The sequence below is a fragment of the Citrus clementina genome, unplaced genomic scaffold (genome assembly GCF_000493195.1).
Source record: "Citrus clementina cultivar Clemenules unplaced genomic scaffold, Citrus_clementina_v1.0 scaffold_9, whole genome shotgun sequence".
NCBI classification, from domain to species: Eukaryota; Viridiplantae; Streptophyta; class Magnoliopsida; order Sapindales; family Rutaceae; genus Citrus; species Citrus x clementina.
In genome coordinates this window covers 25,192,343-25,214,263 of record NW_006261964.1, presented here as the reverse complement: position 1 = coordinate 25,214,263, position 21,921 = coordinate 25,192,343, and the positions used below count along the sequence as shown (strand labels likewise).

The window sequence follows — 21,921 nt, the reverse complement described above, 5'->3', positions numbered from 1 at the left end:
ACATGTTAAGACTCAAAATTATTTAAGCGAAGCAATGACGACGTCATGATGAAAATAATGGAACCGGTGCCGGCACACGCCCCAAAAGTAAAAGTATGGTCGCCACCACAACCGCCATCAAACAGAACCATCTATGTCATTTAATAGATCGGCAAAAGCCAACAACTGTGTAGGTGGTCTTATGCTGTGATTCGCCGTCGATGGCTGGATGCCTCACAGTTTCAAAGCACATTTCAGTAGTGCGTGTTCCTTCATCAAGTCTCCAACGCCCAATTGCCCATGTCGTGCAACTATGGAAAAGAGGCTCGAATGGATTCAGAAGCAGAAAAACATATTGAAGTGAAATTCACTTCAGTAAACATTAATTTCGTTTACATAACTGAAACTTGTCTAAAAGGCTAGTATTGTGGAGTAGCCGTCGATGAAGATGCAGCATTGCAATTGTGATTGAAGAGATGCCAGAAAATCATAAGGATTCAAAAGTAATTTTATTCGAGGTTTATTTTGAATATAAAAGTTAATCAAAAAATAGGTGTGATGAGTACCTACATCTGGTCAAATAGCCATATTTTAAACGCCAATGATTTATTGAAAATATATATAAATAGAAAGTTGAATACCAAACGATTGTGACTCAGTTGGCGGCGCAGACTGGGTAAGTGGGAAGAGCTTTCGGGTTCGATCCCCACTAAACACATCATTTGGGAGAGGTAAGAAGTCTTAACTGTGACTACACCTCGAATTCGGATTAGTCGGGGCCCAATGCGGTCGCTGAAAATCGGGTGGTTTAAACTAAAAAAAAAAAAGTTGAAAGAAATACAACTATTTTTTATTAAATAAGTTACTTTGAAAATAAATTTTTACTACAATCAAATAAAACTATTTTTCAATGTACTTGTTAAATTATATGACAAGTGATTGTATTACACTACCCAAAAAAAAAAAAAAAAAGATTTTCTGTTCTTCTGGGGAACGTTTGCGACTGAAAAATATTTGTCCACAAATGAGTAAACTTTTGCTGCCATTATGCGGGGAATTAAATTAGCTGCAAGGTTAAAATAAGTATCTAATGCCCTTTTATACTTTGGCAGTAAATAATAAAGAATTAGCTGTAAATAATTTAATTTTATACATTTTTCTAAGCCGAAGATCTTAATTTTAAAAATTAAATACTCTAGCAATTAAAGCAAAATTGGTATTATTTCGAATTAAAATAATCAAACTTTTAACTCTTGCTTTCTCTCACCAACTCACTCAGAATCCGTTTTAATTTTTTCTTTCTCGCGTTTAGCATAGCCACTATTTACCGAAGGCTACTGTTATTATTTCATAAAAAAATTAAGATCTTAATTTTTAAAGCAGAATTAGACATTGAAGCCTATTTTCTTTATTACTTGACCATTATAGGAAGTTAAACCTTGTGATTTAGGTAGATAACTTTAAGCAATTGATGTTTTTATTATTTGAAAACCAAAAAGCAAGGTTACTGTTTGTTTTCAATGTCTAATTTCGCTTTAAACATGTGACTTGGTGATGTTTGAGTTGCTTAAGAATTGATTATTCAAGCGAAAAGATGATACATGTTTATGGATTCTATAGAAAATTTGAGGATTGTTGAACTATTATTGTAACTTTACTTGTTTCGAAATGTGACTAAACAACACATGATTGACTTGAAATTTTAAGTCATAAAAAGCTGAATATGCATATTTCAAGTCTGGAGATTTTGGAATGAATTGAACTAATAGTTGATTTGTAATGGATTTTTCAAATTGGTCTGTTGTTGTATGAATTTATTAGAAACTGTGTATGTACTATGTTTGGTGTTGTAAATGAATGGCCTAGTGGTGTCGAAATACGCCAAAATTTTGAGCTATTAAACTTCAATATGTCTATTTTAAATCTGAAAAGTTCCATGGTAATCAAACTTGTGGTTTAGATTTAATGATTTTTCAAACTTTGTTGCTTCAGCAGTAAATCTCATTGACAGAACTGTTCACTTACTCTTAATCTTATGAAACACTAGCTTAATGATATTGAGATGACCTGAAATTTCAACATGTTATAGATCTCTATGTATACTTATGTTTTGGAAAGTTCCATCTCAATATGTTGAGTTCTTTAATTTTAGTAAATCACCAAAACTCATCTATTTTTGTGTGAATTAAAAAGGCAGTTCTGGACGAGTTTAGTTTAATACTGTGAGAACCTATTGTAGAATTGAGAAAATGGGCTTGAAATTTTCATGTAGGGAGCATTTATGTGATACAACTCAATTGTATTACTGCATGAATCAATGCACATGTAGTTCATTTGGTTTATTATATTTATTATTTTTTCTGTCTTAATTTTGCATTTATCTTAGAAGTTACACTCGCTTGTAATAATTCTAGAAAATTCTGTTGTTCTGTTTGAGGGTCAATCTCTTGAGACTATATAGAATGAATTTGATAAAGACGGAAGTACTAAACTCAATATTCACTTACGTGGGTAACAGATGCCTCAAACTAAGGAAACCTCACTCTCCTCAAAATAAGATTAGAAGCTTTTTCAGTTCTCCTTGCTGCATTTACATTGTCAGGAAGCTTTTTTTTTTTTTTTTTTTTTTCATTTATCTGCTTTGGCATCTCATTTGCCTAATGCTAGTACTTTGAAAATTGAAATTGCCTGGAGTAATTAGCAGAGATTTCTTTTTACTGCATATACATGGTCAGGAAGCCATTTTTCATTTATCTGCTTTGGCGTCTCATTTGCCTAATGCTAGTACTTTGAAATTGCTTGGAGTAATTCGCAGAGCTTTCTTTTTACTGCATATACATTGAAAACAATCATGATTCTTTACTGCTTCTTCAGGAAATATCACTATAATTTCTAGTGCAACTCAATAGCAATAATCGTTTACTACAAAATGTGTAAATTGTTCTACAGCCAAACTCGAATGTGCTTATTATCTCTCTGATGATCATCACTACTCAAACTGTCCTAGTTCGTCATTTCTACAGCTGAGCTTTTAATTGGGTTGCGATGAACTCATGTCAAAGCTGTAATTCACTCATGTCAAAATTATCTCATGTCACCATGAATAGGTCAGAAGCTGAAAGAGGCATTTACTCATAGAGGGAGGCTTTTGAAGAATCTATAGCTAAAAGATGCATTTGCTTTATTTGGTCGGCTTGTCAAAGGTAAATAAATTTTTAAGTTTACTAGACTGAAGTATATTAAGTTGTACTTCAAATAATTTACATAGAGAAAATTTCCAATGACGTATTAAGGTTATTGTCCTGTAATTACATACGTTTGAAATAAGATGATGAAATTTAAATTTTAAGGGTGTTAAGCAATATCTGCATTTATGTAACTTTCCCTAGCATCTTAATGCTACAATAGGTATAGGTGTCTTGCCTGGAACTGAAAGCAAATTGGACCAAAAAAAAAGAGCTGAAAGTGAAATGCAGCTGTATTTTATTTCCTTTTTACTATAAAACCTATTATATAAAAATTTGCTATATTCTAGTTGGTAAATTAATTATTGATAGTTGTAAGCACAAGTACTTAATCTATTTCTATATACACTACTCATGTTTTATTATATGCATTCTTCTTTTAATTTCAGTCTTTGAATCATTTGTTGTACGTGTGTTGAAGGATGTAGACATGGGCAAACGTTGGATTGACCTATGAGGTAGGTCCTCTGATCGTTAGATATATATAAAGGAAAATGATAAACGAACGCAATGAAGACAAAAGGAAAATGATAAACGAACTCAATGAAGATAAAAGGACGACAGAAACGCAACTTTGAATTGCCGTTTCACGTGTTGATTTCTGCTTCTTTTAATCTTACGTGGACCCACAAGAAATAAAAAAATGAGAAAACGATGGTCATTTCTGCCCCCTCCCCAACCACTCATTTTCCTTTCCTTAGTTTACTCCCCCTCCACTCATTTTACTCCCCCTCCATTTGCTTCGTTACCAGACTCCCCTCCATTGAGTTTGCTTCGTTCGTTACCATACTCCCCTCTATTGAGTTTGCTTCGTTTGTTACCAGACTCCCCTCCATTTGCTTCGTTCGTTACCAGACTCCCCCTCCATTTGCTTCATTACCGGACTCCCCCTGGACGACAGCCGCTTCTTGTTCTCGCCAAGCCCCTTTTTTTTTTTTTCTCGCCCAGCCCATTAGCTTCGTTACCGAACTCCCCCTAGACGACAGCTGCTTCTTGTTCTCGCGCCGAGCCTCTTCTTTTTTTTTTCTCGCCCAGCCCCACTTGCTTCGTTACCGGACGACGTCCGTTTCTTGTTACTGGACGTCGACTGCTTCTTGTTCTCGCCCAGCCCAGATCTACAACGGACACGATCGCCTAGCCTAGATCTACTATGACGTCGCTGCTTTGGAGACTTCTAGTTGTTGCTTGCTGCTGCAGTTGTAATGACCCATCCGTAAGCATTTTTTTTTTTTTTATGTTGTGGATGATGAAATTTTGAGATTGACAGAGTAAGAAAATTTCTTCCGTAAGCATTTCTTGGGTGGGGTGTTTATGGAATAAGGGTGGATCTTGAGACTTTTACGATTTTCTTAATTGGTTAGGATGAGGCACTGCAGTAATTTATTTTGATAAGAAAAATTACAAAAGCTATTATTTAGCATATTCATGTCTTCTGAGGTTGGCAAGATAAGAGAGAGGGAGTAGTTGGGGAGATATGTAGAGATATTAGATCTATGGGAGAGAGGTGGATGAGAAAGTATTTGCTCTCCTGTCCTGAATGTTGTAAGTCTGAGACACATTTTGAGGCTGAATGAGTGTGGAGAGTTATGACCTCTTTTTGTAAGTAGTAATTAGCTAGTCAACTTATTATTCATGGCATGTCTGTGGTAATGGTATTAGACTCATATTGATAAAATATTTAATATCATATGCGAAGCTTGACACTTTTCTTATAACATATATGGATGTTGTATGGCTTTGGACATTATTCAACCTTTTTTCACTGGGTCTAATTCTTTTCATGACTAAAAAATAATCACTGAAGTTTAATAGACAGCTGTAATTTGAATGCATGGTGCAATTGAACCCCCTGGTCCCTAAGGCTGTCTTAATCGTCTAAGCCACTCATAATCCTCCATTAAAGCGTTTGTGATATTGTATAAGCATAAATTTATGCAAGATAAGAATATATATATTTTTTCAAAACTCCCCCCTTTGGGTTCAAGATACATAATAACATAGCCTAATTTGTAGTTTTGACATGTAATTGCAGCATTAGGAGGGTAGCTTTGTTATTGTGATAATGGGTTTTTTTATAGTCGCCCTAGATTACATTTTATTATTCTACCTTGTGTATATTATTTACGCTATTTTTAATTGATTTAGCTCTGATAGCTTCTTTACAAGTGTTTCCCCCCCCCCCCCCCCCAATTAACTTCCTTTTGCTTTTCTCTTACAGTTGCAGAAATTAGTTTCTTGGTTGATGTTGGCCTTTGTGCTTTGCGGTGAGGCTCCCATTCTTTTTCAAAAGGTTAAAATGTTACTCTTTTTTTCCCTCCTGGTTTTGAAATTCTCTCTTATTGTTAGCAGTTGAAATTATTAGCATAAAAGTCTAGAATATTGATCTAAATTTTTCCAATGTAGAATTCAAATGCCTATTCATGTAGAATTCAAATGCCTATTCAAAGCTGTTATGTTGTTTTCAAAGGACGAAAGCCGGGCATATACAATTCTTGGCTTGAATGTTAGATGCAAGTAAATGGATTCAAAGGGAATTCTTATAAATCTTATAAATCTTTGCTGGATGCTGAAATAGCCTACAATGATTACATAAAAAGGCATGAAAAATTGCCAGAGACATCCAATATGTTAGAAACTACAAAATTTATTGTGGAAACACTCGAAAAGGGGGTGCAAACTGAAGTGCCTACATGCGACAAAGCTATGCAAACTGATAAAGGCAGAAATGATTGTATTATTCTGCCTATATTATCCATTGTATGTTGTATTTTAGGGATATCGTTGCTATATGTATTTTGCATAAATGAAATTGTACCCCGTGTTATGTATAAATTTAAATAATTAAAATAAAATGATTGTTGTGTATGAGTTGTTATCCTCTAGACCCTATGCATATGAGATATGAATTCTGGAACATAAGAAAAATAATTTTGTAAAATTTTGTCCTTGCACATACAAAACCTCATGTATCTTTAGTGCTACTGAAACCTTCATGGTTTGGTATGAAAATGGGTTTGTTTATAATTACTCGTTTTGTGTTCAATAATCGTAATTTATTGAAGTTTCATTGGTCATAAAGAAATTGCACATAAAATTAATTCACACCAATTTCGGTTGAGAACAGTATGTGATGGCTATTGATAATTGTCTTCATGTATAATTACATAAGCACATGAATCAATTATCAGTAGGTAAAATTTCACCATCACAATCACATGCAACTATAGTATTATACATAATATCATAGCATCACCGTTTCATTCCCATTGACTTGATATTACAGAAGTCATACAAGAAAATTATTATACATTATAATAAATTTTAATTCAAAATAACATATTTCAAAACTAATCTAACATAATTGAGAACCTGAAGAAAGGCGTGGACATAAGTATAAAAGCAAAAAGAACAGTTCAATTAAAGACGTGGACATGAGTATGAAAACAAAATTTAAGAGGAAAAATTATTACCTTTCACATAGTTGGAAATATTTGCGCTGACTGCAAAACCATCGGTGCCTATACAATATCACTTCATGACAGCGTGAGCAAACAAATTGTAAGTGGACAACATTAAACAAATCTAACGTAATTTCAAAAATTAAAAGTTCAATTTAACACAAAACATTATTCCATCACTACAATTTCAAAGATTTAAAGTCAAATCTAACATAATTTTAAAAATTTAAAGTTCAATTTAACATAACATTATTTCATCACTACAATTTAAAGCCAAAATACAAGTCAAGTATCATCATTGTTATCTTCATTACGCTGCTGCTGCTGTAGTAACTGTTGGAAATTCTCACTTTGAGATCCTTGATAAGTCATCGAAGGAGAAGAATAATGCAACTGCAAAGTATACGGTGGAACTGGTTGCTATAATACATAAAAATAAACATCATATTGCATTACAAAAATATTAAAATATATGTATTCATTAACGACTTGTAAACAACAACTTACTGTGTGCCAATTATAAGGAAATGGCTGATAAATGTTGCTTCCACTGAATTGGGATTAGTACATAGGTGCCTAATCAAATAATAAAATATATGTAAAATTCATGTAAAAATCTTAAAACTAAAATTTAAATAATTTAATTCTTACATTATAATAGCTCATAGTGCCGCATTGGTTGAGATTTCCATAAATAGTACTTCCTTCTTGTAGCGTCTACATATGTACAATCTTATACTTAATTACATACCCTCGAAATAAAAGAAAAAATTCACAAAATTTACCGTGGCTATGTTGCTCACTTGTGTGGAGATTTCATTAGGCACATGATAAGATGATGGGGCAGTTTGTTGTAAATCCTACAAGATTATTAAAGACAATTAAACTAAGACCAAATTAATTAGAAAATAAATCTTTATTTTTAATCATACCTTATTTTTTTGTGCGGGCTTGTTCTTTTGAACGGATTTCTTACGAATCGAAGATTCTTTCTTTAGGCAAGGTGGACGACCTTTACGACGTGTCACTACTAGATCATTTAGCACAAGTTGAACATTGTTGCTGCCACAACTTACTTCACCAATAACAGTTCTTTCCACACTCTCACTGTTAATTTGTTTGTTGCTGCTACAACTTGCTCCAGCAGTATTAGTTTTTCCCACACTTTCACAGCGAATTTGCTTGGGCAGATCCTTCATTGCTTTCTCAATCTAATCCAATATTGTTTTATAGCTATTTTCATCATCAGAGGCTATGCCTGCAACCTCACTGAAAGCGTTACACATTTTTTCATATCTTTCTTGCTGGATGGTCAAACTCTGCACACCATAACAAACTTTCAGCTTACTATACATCTCCTCACATCTTTCATCCACCTTAATAAAATGTATCTTTCTGGAAGTAATTCAACTGAGTTACGTATCAACACTGCAAGGGCATGCCTGCAAAGAATCCCCTTAAACTGGAATTTTGAACATATACAGGTAACTTCACACTCAGCTTCTTAAAAAACAACCTCAAAGAAACCTCTCTGACCTTGCCCAAATGATTCAATTATTTGATATATTGATCCCACAGAATCCGAGATATCACAATACGTCAGAGCAGTCAATTCTTCTTGAAATTTTTTAAACTTGGAAATGGTGTACACTTCTTCAACTTGCCTCTCCATCTCCTATCTTGATACGCATGATGTCCTTTTACTGAAACACTTGGCATCTGCTTGCCATTCTAATTTAGCTTTCCTCCTCAATGCATTTTCATATTGCTTTACAAACTGTTTCAGATTTGTTTTTGAGTTAACAAATCCATCAAAAAATGCATTCATACTTTCACTTCGCTGAGTTGTTGACATTCCTGCCCAAAAATAGCCTTTTAAATAGCATGGGACCCAATGATACCTCTTCTCATACAAACCATTTAACCAATCATTATCCCATAAATCATATTCTGTAATCATGCAATCCAAGCTTCCTCAAACGCATCAGAACTTAGTGAATCATAAACAGCAGAAAGCAGTGAAGATATAATACCTTCACGTTCTTTAAAAGCCCCTAACTTCTCAGGCACCTTCTTCATTATGTGCCATAAACACCATCGATGCCTAGTAGTAGGAAAAACGTTTTCAATTGCCTTTTGCATTGCCCTGTCTTGATCTGTAATGATACCAAGGAGAGGAGAATCAGACATGCATGATAGCCACGCCTCAAATAACCACGTAAATGTCTCCGTATCCTCGCGTGAAATCAATCCGCATCCCAACAAAATAGATTGTCCATGGTGATTAACTCCAACAAAGGGCGCAAATGGCATGTCATACTTGTTAGTCAGATATGTAGTGTCAAATGTGATAACATCTCCAAAATATTTGTAAGCTGCCCTACTCCGCGAATCTGCCCAAAACACATTCTTTAATCGATCCTCTTCATCCAAATCAATGCCAAAAAAAAATCCATTACATTCTGCTTGCTTTTTCTGGAAGTACTTTAAAAGCGCCATAGTATCTCCTTCCTCAAGCTGTAATCGCCTTGTTTTGTTAACAAAATTTCTACAATCTTTTTCTAAGAATGACACATTTTCATACCCACTAGCTCCAACAACAATAGAATTGAAATTTTGGGCAATTCTAATTCCTGAACAATCATTCATTTCAATTCGCTTTTTAGCGCTTGCACTAATTCTGCGATTGCATGGGAAATACCTAGCTTTGTCTGGACTCAATCCATGGTTGTGTTGAAGATTTAAAGTTCGAAGAACCCATTTTCCATCTTCATTTAGACAACCTCCAATCTTTGCATCACAACCATTTTTCACATTCGGTTTCGGCTTCAATGCATTAGCAGATTTATTTTCTGACTTGCAGCTACGCCCATATGCAAATGTCGCATATTTTACAATTCCATCGGTCCCCTTCTTAGTACTTCGAACCTTCACAGGAAACCCCTCTTGTTTACCATAAGCTTTGTAAAATGCAAACATTTCTTCATGATTATCAAATAACATTCCAAGAGCTGGCTCACATTTGTTCGGTTCCACAATTTCATTTACATCGTTAGCTCTTGTTTCTTGCAACTCTTCAAATGCATGCTCATTTTCCAAATACTCCATTTCTACAAAATAATTAACATTTGTATTAAGAAACTTATATAACATTTTTTCCAGTAACGAAAATTCCTAACAATTTAAATTTATAAAACACATCCACAAATTTTTATAATTTATTCCATTATCTCCAACAATTTAAATTATAAAATCCTAACAACTTAAATATATAAAACACATCCGGAAATTGTTATAATTTATTTCATTATTTTTAGCAATTTAAATTAAAAAAATTCTAACATATATAAAACACATTTAGAAATTGTTATAATTTATTCCATTATTTCCAGCCATTTAAATTAAGAAAAATCCTAACATATATAAAACACATTCAGAAATTGTTATAATTTATTCCATTATTTCCAACCATTTAAATTTAAAAAATCCTAACAGATATAAAACACATTCAGAAATTATTATAATCTATTCCACTATTTCCAGCCATTTAAATTAAAAAAATCATAACAATTTAAATATATAAAAAGTAAAAATCTACGAATTTTTGCAATTTAAATTAAATATTCTAACCATTTAAATATATAGAACACAATAAAAATTTTATTTGAATGTAGTGAGAGTCACTAACTTACCAATTAATCAGTACTAATTTTATCAATCCCTCTGTTTGTAGATCTAGATCTAACTTCTTCCTTGTGATAACTGAGATGCAGAGACGGAATTGGTGAGATGCAGAGACGGAACTGGTTTGAGTTTTTCCTTCTTGAACGCAGATCGTAAATGAGAGGTGAGAGATGGAGAGAGACTAAAGACAGAACTAAAAAAATAATCTCTTTCTTTTCGTTACTTTTCTTTCTTTCTTTTGATTATTTTATTTTTTAAACTCAAAAAGTAATAGACAAAAGCTGTTAGTGCAGTTGAAGCAAAAGATTCACATGCCAATTTTTTTGTCGTTCTTTTGTCTTCGCGGAGTTCAAATAGCAGAACTCATATATAAAAGTATATATACAACGATGTGTTCTTACAACCACCGATTAATGAATTAAAAAGAATTCTGGCATGAAGATGTTCCAATAATGATGCACTAAGTAATCAAATGTTTAAATTGCATGCAACATTAATGGTGGATTATAATTGACTTCCCTGCCTATGCTAATTTGTCAGGTTGGAGTGCTAAAGACAATACCCCATATTTTGGGTGCAGTGAGAACACTAGATCTTGTTGGCTGCCAAATGGGAGAAAGTTTTGTTACATGGGTCACCGTATAAGTGAAAAAGGATTACATATTTTGATAATTTAGTTAAATTCTTTTTGAGTTTGTAATAGTTTATACTTATTGATATAATAAGTTACGGATGCTTCTAGTGCACAGCATGATGATGATGCAACTTTTAGGACAAATGTTCTGGTTGATTCCCAATATTGGAGTGTCTTTGATGACTTACCTAGATTTGTAAGCCAGCTAACTTACTCTTCAAATCTATTTTTTGGTCTTTTGTTCCACAGTATTTTAGTTGTTACTTTCTCTTTAAGTGGTCGATAATGTGCCATCCCATTTTAATAACGGAATTTAGTTTTAGTCTTGTGATAGATTTGTTCTTATACAGGTTAAGACACTATCAAATGTTCCAAAGTAGTCAATAACTATGTTCTGAATCAAGTTGAGATATTGTCAAATGTTCAAAACTAGTGATTGCTTTGATGTGAATGGAAAAACATAGACTACCATGACTCTGTTGGAATCATTGCCTTGCTTATAATTAAATATGCTATCAATTTTATAGAAGAAAACAATACTGGAAATGCAACAACTACTCTAATTGCTTTGTTGGCCCCAAAAGCCAAGATCTCTTGCCTTTCTTTGAAAATTGATTTGGAAGTGTTGCAAAATTAAGAAGAGAATTAGATACTTTTTATTACCATAATAGTGGAGTTTGAACTGAATTGTAAAAAATTCATTATGCTTTTTAGATATGATGCTAGCCCTTCATTTTTTTTTTCTTTTTTTGGAGATTATACGTAATAAGATTGGATGATGCACTTGGTGTAATATACTAGACTTTGGTGGATTCTTAGAAATAATACTATATAGAAAATATTATATTTGATAAAGAAATAGTTAATCGATTAATTTTCAATAAATTGTGTTTACTATCATTACTAAACAAAATAAAAATGAATTGATTTAGCGAAGTGGAAAATAAGCTTATAAAATTTGTAGGGGAATCAATCTGGGAATTAAAAATGGTTGCAAGGTTATTTGTGGAAAAAAAATATTGGTTATAAAAAAAATGGCAGCAAAATCTAAGAGTACTTTTAAATTTATTTGCAAAGAAATTTTATGGCTGCAAAGTCCTCGTAAATTCTTTTTGCGAGGACTCAAATTGGCTGCAAAAAGGCTTGGACTTTTGTGAGGCCTCTTACTGCATCCACCAATATATTGGTTGCAAATACATAATTTTTAGCCGTAAAATAATTATTTGCAGCCAAAACTATTTATTTACAAGGATTATTTTCAGCAGCAAAAACACCTGTTTGGTCTACTGTTTTAATCTAAATTGAAATAAAGCTATCAAGATTGTAATTTGAAAAAAAAAAAAAAAAGCCGAGATGTAAAATTTGAAGAGAAAGATAAAGACATTAATTAATATTTTATAAAAATAAATAAATAAATAAACTTAAAGAGAAAGAAAACTTTCTGAAAGTCGAAAGACTTAAATAAATAAAAAGAGTGTTTATTTTTTTTAAAACGAGTATTTTTTACATTAACATGAGAATAATTAAAAAAGAGATTTTAAGAGAATTTTGGAGGGATTGCCACTGGTTCTAGCCCCTGTTTTATTTGTTGATTGTGTATTTATAAGACTTGGTCAATTGGTCTGGTTCAGTAATTGGTGCAGTCACAGCTGACGGCTCCGTAGCAAGTTCGCAACTATAGGGTACGGCATTTGAAATGATATTACTGGATTACATTTGATATATGCTGTTGATTCACGTGATTTTCTATTATTTCATGTTCAAAGACTCAAAATCATGACATGTATATAAGCCAATTATCTTCATTGGTTTACAAACAAATCTGGTCTGTTGGAAGGGAGAAGATAACGGCAAATTTTTCACTGGGGTCTGAGTAAAAAGTGGAGCTGTGGGGCTCCGTCGCATTTGTCATGATTCTTAACTCAAAATATTTGATTATTCAAATTTTTACGCGATAGCATGATCCAAAATATATAGTTTTTATGCTGTAAACGCTGATATGTTCTTATCCATCTAAGTATGTCTTATTAATTGGTGCAGATCTCTTTTTTTTTTTTTTTTGATGGGGGGAATAGGAATATACTTGAATTTGAAAATGAATGTTAATCTTTTCTTTGTAATTAAATATTAAGTTGTTTATTTTTTAAAAGCTAATACAATCACATTCGTGATTACAACATTTTAAGCGTTACTTGACTAATAAACAAAATATAAATTCAATAAAATAATAATTTCCCATATTAGGATAACCCGTGTTAGTGGATTTAATTCTAATTTTATAACAAAGCATGTAAAAAATAATTCAAAGAGAAATTATATTTTCTTTTTTATTCATTCAGTGAATTGTGTTTTTTTTTTCACCTTCAATATGAGTGGTTCGAGTGATTTTAAATATATTATATGTGTAGCTAAGTTAAATCAACTTTACTGTATAATACTGATAATAACTGCATAATCATAGAGATAAATATTAAATTTACATTTACTATTATAATCTAACAGTCCTCATCAAAACTCTACTATAGAGCTAATTTAACTTAAGTCCTGTTTGAAATTAATGTGATGTATTTTTTAATTTATAATTATTATGAAAAAAACTGTAATTATAAAATAAAAATTAATAATATGTAATAAATATAAAATTTAAATAATAATTTTGATAAAATTATTAAAAATATAATAAAACTTTTATTATATAAATAAAAAATTATATTAATATAATTTTTAAACTATAATAATTAATATTTATTAAATACTTTAATATTATAATTTTTAAGATGCGATATGCCTAATGCACCATAACCACTACCTGTTAATAAAGTTCAGAACCGCACTCTTTTCATACCAACGAGTCATGGCTCTTATCCGATTGCTTGGTTGACTTGAAATCTTAGATTGAGGGCGTCAGTGAGTAAAGTGGAGTTCCCCTGCAAGTAACCATATCACTGTCTCTCTCTCTAATGACAGCTCAGGTCCCATGTAATTTTTGTAGTCTAGCACTAGGCCTTACTGCTCCTTCACGCCTATGAATGAGCTGTCCTCTTTTACCTTCCGAATGTTTCCACGCCTCACCACGTGGCGCCCTCGCAGTGGCCTCCTCCCGCTACCTATTATAACTCCTTGTCTCGCGGGGGACACGTGGTCGCTGACGGTCGCCGTCGCCAAGATCTCTAGTTGTCGTCTAATGTCCAGTCCGGGACCACGCCTGCTACCTAACGCCACGACAGCGTAACGGCTGCGCTCCGTTAGTGCGGACGTTAACCGCGACCCACTGTTTGCGTCGACCTGAGGAACACGTGTCCCAGGCTCTTGGTGCTTTTCGGGGCCCGCAGGTCAATTTTGTTTTTTGTTCTTTTCTGGTGGCGGTTGGACACGTGGTGGTGTAGAATCGATTGTCAGTACATGCAGCTGAAACTGGATGATGTACCTTTGACGGTTGGATGATTAACCGTGGTTACTTGGCTATGCTTTAGTTGGTTAATAATCCATATGGACGAATTTGCCCCTCTTCGCATTGATCGTTGTCAGAAAATTCCCTACAACTCCTTTCTCACTGCATTTTTTGTGAGCGCTAAATTTGACGACGGTTGAAATAGTTTTACTTTTGTTTCTAATTTATAATCGACGGATATTATTAATCCAGGAGTTGGTGATGCTCCATCCATATACATATATATATATATGTATAATAATGGTCACTAATTTAATAAGAAAGTATAAAATAAGTTTGTAAGAGTTAATGATTTTCATATATATATATATATATATATATAATAATAATAATAATAATAATAATAATAATAATAATGGTCAATAATTTAATAAGAAAAAATATAAAATAAGTTCGTACAATAATCATACTTGAATAATTTTAAAACGTACCTTTCAACAATTAAAATAAAGAGGAAATGTCTTTTCAAATACTTGCGGTACAATGAAATCAAATAAAATGACATTTTGGGAAGGGGAGAGCGAGTTAGGCACGACTCTTTCCAATGCTCTTGGCTACAAAGCAACGAAAGGAGGAGAATCAAACAAGCTAAAAGGTTTTTGTATTTTTGTTTTTGTTTTTGTATCTTTTTTTTTTTAGCCCTCAAAAACAAATACAGTAGTCATTTGTGGTTGTGACTTGATCGTCATGACATGGTCATACTTCGAAAAGAAAGGACGGTGACGTCATTACAATATTTTAAAAAAAAAATAAAGCGCTTGTCCTCTTTCGTCACTTTACACGAATCTATCTCCCCTTCCCAAACGCGGGAGTTAGAAAACGACGTTAAATGCTGCACTTTTTCTTTTTTTTCCTTTTTTTGCCATTTTGAATTTATTTCTAAAACCTCTCCTTTTTTATTTTTTTCCTTTTCTGTTTTCTTTAAATATAAAAATTTTGGCTCTATCATTAACTCCTTCTCTTACTACTACTAGAATATTAAATACTGCAACAGCAACAACAATAGCAATAAGCAAGCAAGCGAGCGAGCGAGCAAACACTCTTTCTCTCTCTCTCTGTGTCTCTCTCTCTTACTTCTCAAATTCACAAAACAAATCGAATTCAGTTTCAATTTCTCACTCTTAGAGCCTTAACAGTGAGTTTTCTTCATCAAAATTTCATTTGCTTTTCTTTGATTTTTCCTCTTTTTTTTTTTTTATGGAGGCAATTGATTTGTTATTGTTGATTATTAATTAATTCTTAACTCCTCTGTTTAGTTTTGAAGAATATGTTTGTTTATTCTGCCCCTTTTTTTTAATTTCTTTTTTAACGATTGAATGCGCCCCCAGAGCCCCCCATTTAGTAATTCCGGAACTCTTTCTTCTGTATCGAGGATCGTCGAAATAAGCAAGAATAGGTTTATATTTGCTGTTATATATTATTGGATTTTTAAGATTAAGCATTGAACTGAGAATGATTCAACTTTGTTTGCGCATGCATGCATGTCGCTATGACGATTATGATGATCACGATGGCTATTTAATATTAATATGACTTTGTTCTTGTTGCTGGAGCCGGGAGTTGATCCGATGTGGATTTTCTTTTAAAACGAAATATATCTTTATTAAATTGTTTTCTAAAAAAATTAACTGATTTTTTATAACCACCGGAAAAGGTAGGACTTGGGAGTCACAAATACGGATGCCAATAAGCTGAGATGAGCTAATATAGATTGTTCCTAGCCTTCACAAGTAATATTAAGCTTGATTTGGCTTATTTAAGTATATGAAATACAGTTCTGAAATCATGTACATAAGCAATATAGCATGTTTATTTGAAATTTTGGGGAATTATGTTTTAGGAGTATGCGTTCTAATTTTATAAAAAAAAAAAATTATCTAGATTTCAAATCGATGGATGAAGACTGTCAGACTAGATGGAAGTTGTTTAGTGGATCATACTTTGTCCTAATTCTCAAATTGAGATTGTTTTGTCAGCATATGAGATCAAGCTTTGACTAAGGATTGAGCCAGGTTCGTTGTCTAAATGACAAGCCCTATGGGATTCTTAATTTAAATTGAGTTAGAGCCAGTCAGAAGCTGTGAGTTAATCAATATGGATAGAGTAGCTGTTATCATGCCACACTAGAAATAGTTCGCGTTGTTGGGGTTTGCCTACAAAGATGCAAAAATGTAAACTACAATTGCCTGTGTCATGTACATGCACACAGACGCGCGACATTTTGCTCATTGTTGTTTTTTCCTTGCGTTCTCCCTATTTTTGTGATGAATGAATTCTGCTTGGTTTTCGACCGAATGGGTTCTCTTTATACTCAACTTGAAAATCTTACTTTGTCTTGTTATTTTCTCTATTGACTTCAAATATGCACGTGCACCTGTTTTTATTAAATGTTTGTGGACATATGATTTGAGTTCATAACTTTATCCTTGTGATTGTGGGTAAAACTTAATTTTATAGCTATTTTATTGAAATGTACAAGCATGAAAGTAACATAATCTCTCAATCTACGGTTTGCTTGTGGCTGGCTCAGAAATTTCTTTTTCCCACAGAAGAACTGGGGCAGTTAAATCTTTGATGTTACGAAGCATGCACCAGAATAAATCGAGCAATAGTTCAGGACCTGAAGCTAACAGCAATAATTCATTCACAATTTCTTCTCAACCTTGGTGGCGTGGTGTAGGGCATGATAGTACCTCCCGAGCTATGTTACGAGGCGGCATTGGAAATATTTCTTCGCCAAGAGAGCCAATAAACGGTGTTTTAGTGGCTAAAACCAGCAAATCACAAGTTAACAGTGGGATGGATGGGGGAGCCGATGCAACCAAGGAAATGCTAATGAGTGTGGCTTCACAAGCAGGTTTCCATTTTTGTGCACAAGATCTATTCTTAATTGTGAATGTCTTTTGTTGTCTAAGCATAGGATATTCGCATCTGTGCATGCCAAACAAGTGTAAAACTTATTTATATGCAAATAGTTTTCGGCTTTAGTATTCATCATGTCAGCAATGTATACTATTATATTACACACTTTATATGATGTTAAGGTAAAAATTGCAAGCTTGAGTTTGCTAGCTAGTCTGGTTAAGTGTGTGAAATATATCTAAGACTACCTATCCATTTGATTTTGGTGAGTTAAATGGACTGAATTGAAGTGTGTGTATTGATTTGTTTGGCATGTTGGATTTGATTGAAACCTTGAAAGAAGTGGCTCAAGGGTTGTGATCCTAGAATGGAAGTATATTTGTGGCAGTAAAACGTGACATATGCAAAATAGCGAGGCTGCTATTTGCGATTTGTGTTCGTTGTCTTAGGTCTTGGCATCCAATTGCTTTGCTTTTTGATTTCCCTCCCCCTTTTGTTGTTCCAGAATTATTTTTTTTTTTCTCTGCTTTCATCTTGACTAACTATGCTGTAAAAGGTTTTTCACCTCTATTTCATCTATTATGTCAAATTTCAAATGAAATATAAAATATATCTTGTTTAAAGGTTTCTACATGTATCGATCAACAATATATAATCTTTTCTTTTATGAGAAACACTAGCCTCACATTATGAACATAATAAAACTAGCCCTCACATTATGAACGTAATAAAACTAAAGAGATTCTACAACGAAACTAAAGAGATTCTTCTGTGGACAGATGGAAAATTTGGAGGACAGCAACCATCACAGCATTCTGTGTCCCTTATGCATCCGCAATTCAGTGAATACCTCACACAACCTTCACAGCTGGAGCTTGTTGGCCACTCTATTGTAATCTCTGTCTTTCTTTCATTCAGATGTACAAAATGCATGTCTCCATTCTCTTGTACACATACTTAACCCTCTGATTGTCTAATTTTTTTCAAAGTTACTGATGCTTACATGTGCTTAGTTTATGATGCTTAAAAAATAGCCTTTTCAGAGTTTGTTACCATGTTCTTATTGCCAGAGAGTGATTACTCAAGCCTGTAACTTTATTTCAGGCATGTGCATCATATCCGTATTCCGATTCGTATTATGGGGGAGCTGTACCTGCTTATGGACAGCAAGCTTTAGTATGCAACTCTTTTGCTCCTGTTTATATTCTTAGATTTTTGTTTAATATATATTTGGTTGCTCAATTACTAAACTGTAATGCTTACAGATTCATTGAAGGCTCTATTTTTTACTTGGCATTTGTATCCCAATTTATTGGAGTTCACTTGTTCTACAATTGGAAAAAATGAAAATCTCTCAGCTTTTGTAAATATTTGGTCAAAAATATGCATGATGTGTGGACTTGGTTTTCCTGATAGAAGGGCTATCAGGTTGAACATAATGAAGGTACGGTTGAGTTAAAGTTTATTATATTAAAGTTTCCAGTGGAAAAAGCTTTTACAATTTGAAAGTATTTAAGACCAACTTTAAATGGAAATAGAAAGTTAATATCATTCGTTTCTATATCTTCATGTCCTAAATCCAGAGTTCTAATATTAGGATCATTAAGTTCTTTCAACCAAAATTAAAATAAGGCATATGCATGCGATAGCAACCAAATCTTAAGGTGATGGGAGATGGCATCTTATCTTTAGACCGTCGCTGATGGGTGAAACTCAAAATTTATCTAATTGTTTGAAAGATTTAACATAAAAGGTTAGTAATATTTATTGGTATCTTATATTCACTCTTACTGAAAACTTATAAAGAGGTTTACGAATCCATAGCAAAAAAGATTTTGTGAATACTGTTGCTTAGGCTGTAAGGATATACATGCTATAGATAATTGCAAAGGTAGTATGGACATTAAATATTTTTTTCTATTAAATAATGCAAAGACTTGGAATGTGTTATTCCTAACCGGATATTGTTTAGGTCCATCCTCAAAGCATTGGCGTGCATTCCGCTAGAATGGCCTTGCCCCTGGAAATGGCAGAGGAACCTGTTTATGTAAATGCCAAGCAGTATCATGGAATTCTGAGACGAAGGCAGTTGCGTGCCAAGGCTGAGCTAGAAAGGAAACTGATAAAAGTTAGAAAGGTAACATCTGCCATGTCTGTTTATGTGTGCATGTCTGTATTTATCAGTTTACTTTTAATGTACAACACTATTCAGTACTTACCACATGCATTCTTTTTGAAAGTCTCTTTCATGATAAGCAACAATCTGTGATATCTGATGTGGTGCACAAAATGCACTATATAATGCAGTTGCACTTGTAAGATGCCTTTTTATTATCAAGTATTTACATGTGAGGGAGAATGGAAGTGGCAGTTGCTTGCCTTGCGATTTTCTGTGTTGTTGCTCATCTGGATAGAAACACTAAATTGAATTGAATTAAAAGACGAACGATTTGTAATTTTAGCTTTCTGAACCATGTGCATCATTTGCAGAGCGATGGGTGATAAATGATAATCAACTTAAGATGATATTGGTATAAATATAGAAGAAATAGACAACAAAGAACAGTAGTTATGTACCTATAAAAGAAAAATTTCTAGCTTTGGAAGGTTGGTCTTGAGTGTAACATGCATGATGCTCTTTGATTGAGGTTAGAATAAACGTGGTCTTTGAGGAAGGAGTGAAGACTGAAAATATGGGATACTTATACACATTTGGGGAGAATGCTTTTGTTAAATATTTATAAGAGTCTGTTGACTGGTTTTATTGGGAGAAGAGTTCTTTGTGGATATAGTTATCGGAAACCAACAACAAAGAGGTAAATAATTTTAGTTGGCCACAATAGTGGTTGCTTTTACAGAGATCCATGTGAGATTAAGGTACAAAAAACTGACCTAATTGCATCCTATTTAGAGATTGCCTACGATGTACATGTGTCATTAAGATGCTTGATGGAAATTTTGTTTGTCATCAATTTGACAACCTGAATACAGAGAGGCTGTTATTCAGTTGAATTTTTTTCACACCATTTCAGGGAAAGCTATATTATCCTAAACTCTTCAGGGTTTAAATGTGTTTGAGTTTATACTGCAGATTCCTTTGAAATGGTGAAGAAGAACTTTTGCCTTCACACGTTTCCTATCCAACATAACAAATTTTTATTTTATACTATAATTTTGCTGCTTTAGAGGACATAAAAAATGATTAATCTGATGGGTAATGGAAGAGAAAATTCAAAATTAGCCTCTTGAGTCAACTTGTGATATAATAAGAGAAGAAAGCAGGGAAGATAGTGTGAGGTAAGGAGCATGTGCTACTGCTTGATTAAAAAAACTGATTTGAGAACCTTGTTCCATCTCTTATCATGGTACTCAGTAATGCTCAACTCAAGTTACCCAGAGGAAGTCTACTTCATAGATGAAACAGACTCTTATATTTCTTAGTCTGATGAGGCTATCTGTATACCTTAATGGAGTCTTTCATAAATCATAATTGGTGACAATACCTATAAAAAGTACCATTGCATCCCCATATTCCATGTATAGGAATTTTACAGATAGTTGCATTTGCTTTCTTGGGGTATGTGAAATATTTTTGTGTTAATAATTTAACTTAAATGTTTTATCAACTTGCTATAGAGTCCATAGACTTGTGTGCAAGAAAGTGTTTGGTTGGTTTTTTTTTTTTTTGTTTCCAGATGAATTATTGAAATATAGCTATATTCTATAGTTGCATGATTTCTGTCGTCTTGTTGAACAGCCCTATCTTCATGAGTCCAGACATTTACATGCTATGAGACGGGCAAGAGGTTGTGGAGGTCGTTTTGTGAATACAAAGAAGCTTGATAGTCAAACTTCTAATGGTACAGTTACCAATGGTACCAGCTCGAATGTTGCTGTTTCAACACTACCACCAAACTCTTCTAGCTCTGAATCTGTAGCAACCAATTACTCCAGGGGTACAGCTGATTCATCCACTGGTTGTCGAGAAGTAACCGAGCCCCAAGTGCACAAAATGCAACAGCAACAAAGGTGCTCCAATGGCAATGGCCAGACTTATTATGAAGGCAACGGTAACGGATGCTACTCACATCATCAGGGATTTCAGTTGTTTAAGTATCACTCGCTTCCAGATAATAAGGTGGAAGAAGGAGATTTCTCGAGGCAGCAAAGTGGAAGAATTGTGGAAAACAGGGCTCAACACAGGGCCCTGACCATCAAATGAACTCACAACGCAGTGAAAGAGCCTCTCCAGCATGGATGTCCTTTATTGTGCATGTATATAAATATATATATTCCCCCACACTGTATACATGTGATCATATGTTGTATTCCCTAGGATCCAGGCATGAACTGGAGTCATTGACCCTTTATCGACTTGAAAGAGACAGACCTCGTTATGTATTTTTGCTTTTTGGTTTGCAGGCAAATCATTCTTGGCTTGGTTTCGATTATATTCATAGGAGCGAGTAGAGGAAGACAGAAATGGTAATAACTAGTGAGAGTTTGGCTTATTAAATTTTTATTATTATTATAAGATGTTTCCTTTGGTTGTACAAAGTGGGTGGTGAGCGTTGTGTGAAGGTATATCTGAAACGAACGTGAAGACAA

General features: G+C 33.5%; 2 protein-coding genes across 4 annotated transcripts; one reads left to right on the top strand and one right to left on the bottom strand.

The window, feature by feature from the left end:
- Positions 1-8,638: 8,638 nt before the first annotated feature.
- On the bottom strand, positions 8,639-9,790 carry LOC112100094 (protein FAR-RED IMPAIRED RESPONSE 1-like). The gene has a single exon (XM_024187951.1). It carries the CDS (start codon positions 9,788-9,790, stop codon positions 8,639-8,641), a length of 1,152 nt encoding a protein of 383 aa, XP_024043719.1.
- Positions 9,791-15,427: 5,637 nt separating this feature from the next.
- On the top strand, positions 15,428-21,921 carry LOC18031370 (nuclear transcription factor Y subunit A-1). 3 transcript variants are annotated; one of them, XM_024189056.1, is made up of 6 exons: positions 15,428-15,586; positions 17,001-17,308; positions 18,093-18,205; positions 18,418-18,489; positions 19,286-19,450; positions 21,071-21,921. In XM_024189056.1, exons 2-6 carry the CDS (start codon positions 17,026-17,028, stop codon positions 21,533-21,535), a joined length of 1,098 nt encoding a protein of 365 aa, XP_024044824.1. In that variant the 5' UTR covers positions 15,428-15,586; positions 17,001-17,025; the 3' UTR covers positions 21,536-21,921. The 3 variants fall into 3 exon arrangements, with proteins under 3 accessions (XP_024044824.1, XP_024044821.1, XP_024044827.1); XM_024189053.1 differs by having other exon boundaries at positions 16,982-17,308; XM_024189059.1 differs by lacking the exon at positions 18,418-18,489 and having other exon boundaries at positions 16,982-17,308.

What these genes read in the sequence shown, in the direction of transcription:
- LOC112100094 (XM_024187951.1), bottom strand. Translation starts at nt 9,790, where the DNA reads ATGGAGTATTTGGAAAATGAGCATGCATTTGAAGAGTTGCAAGAAACA.
- LOC18031370 (XM_024189056.1), top strand. Translation starts at nt 17,026, where the DNA reads ATGTTACGAAGCATGCACCAGAATAAATCGAGCAATAGTTCAGGACCT. An exon ending in GAGTGTGGCTTCACAAGCAG is followed by an intron (nt 17,309 to 18,092) that starts GTTTCCATTTTT and finishes TTCTGTGGACAG; the next exon opens with ATGGAAAATTTGGAGGACAG. An exon ending in CTTATGGACAGCAAGCTTTA is followed by an intron (nt 18,490 to 19,285) that starts GTATGCAACTCT and finishes GATATTGTTTAG; the next exon opens with GTCCATCCTCAAAGCATTGG.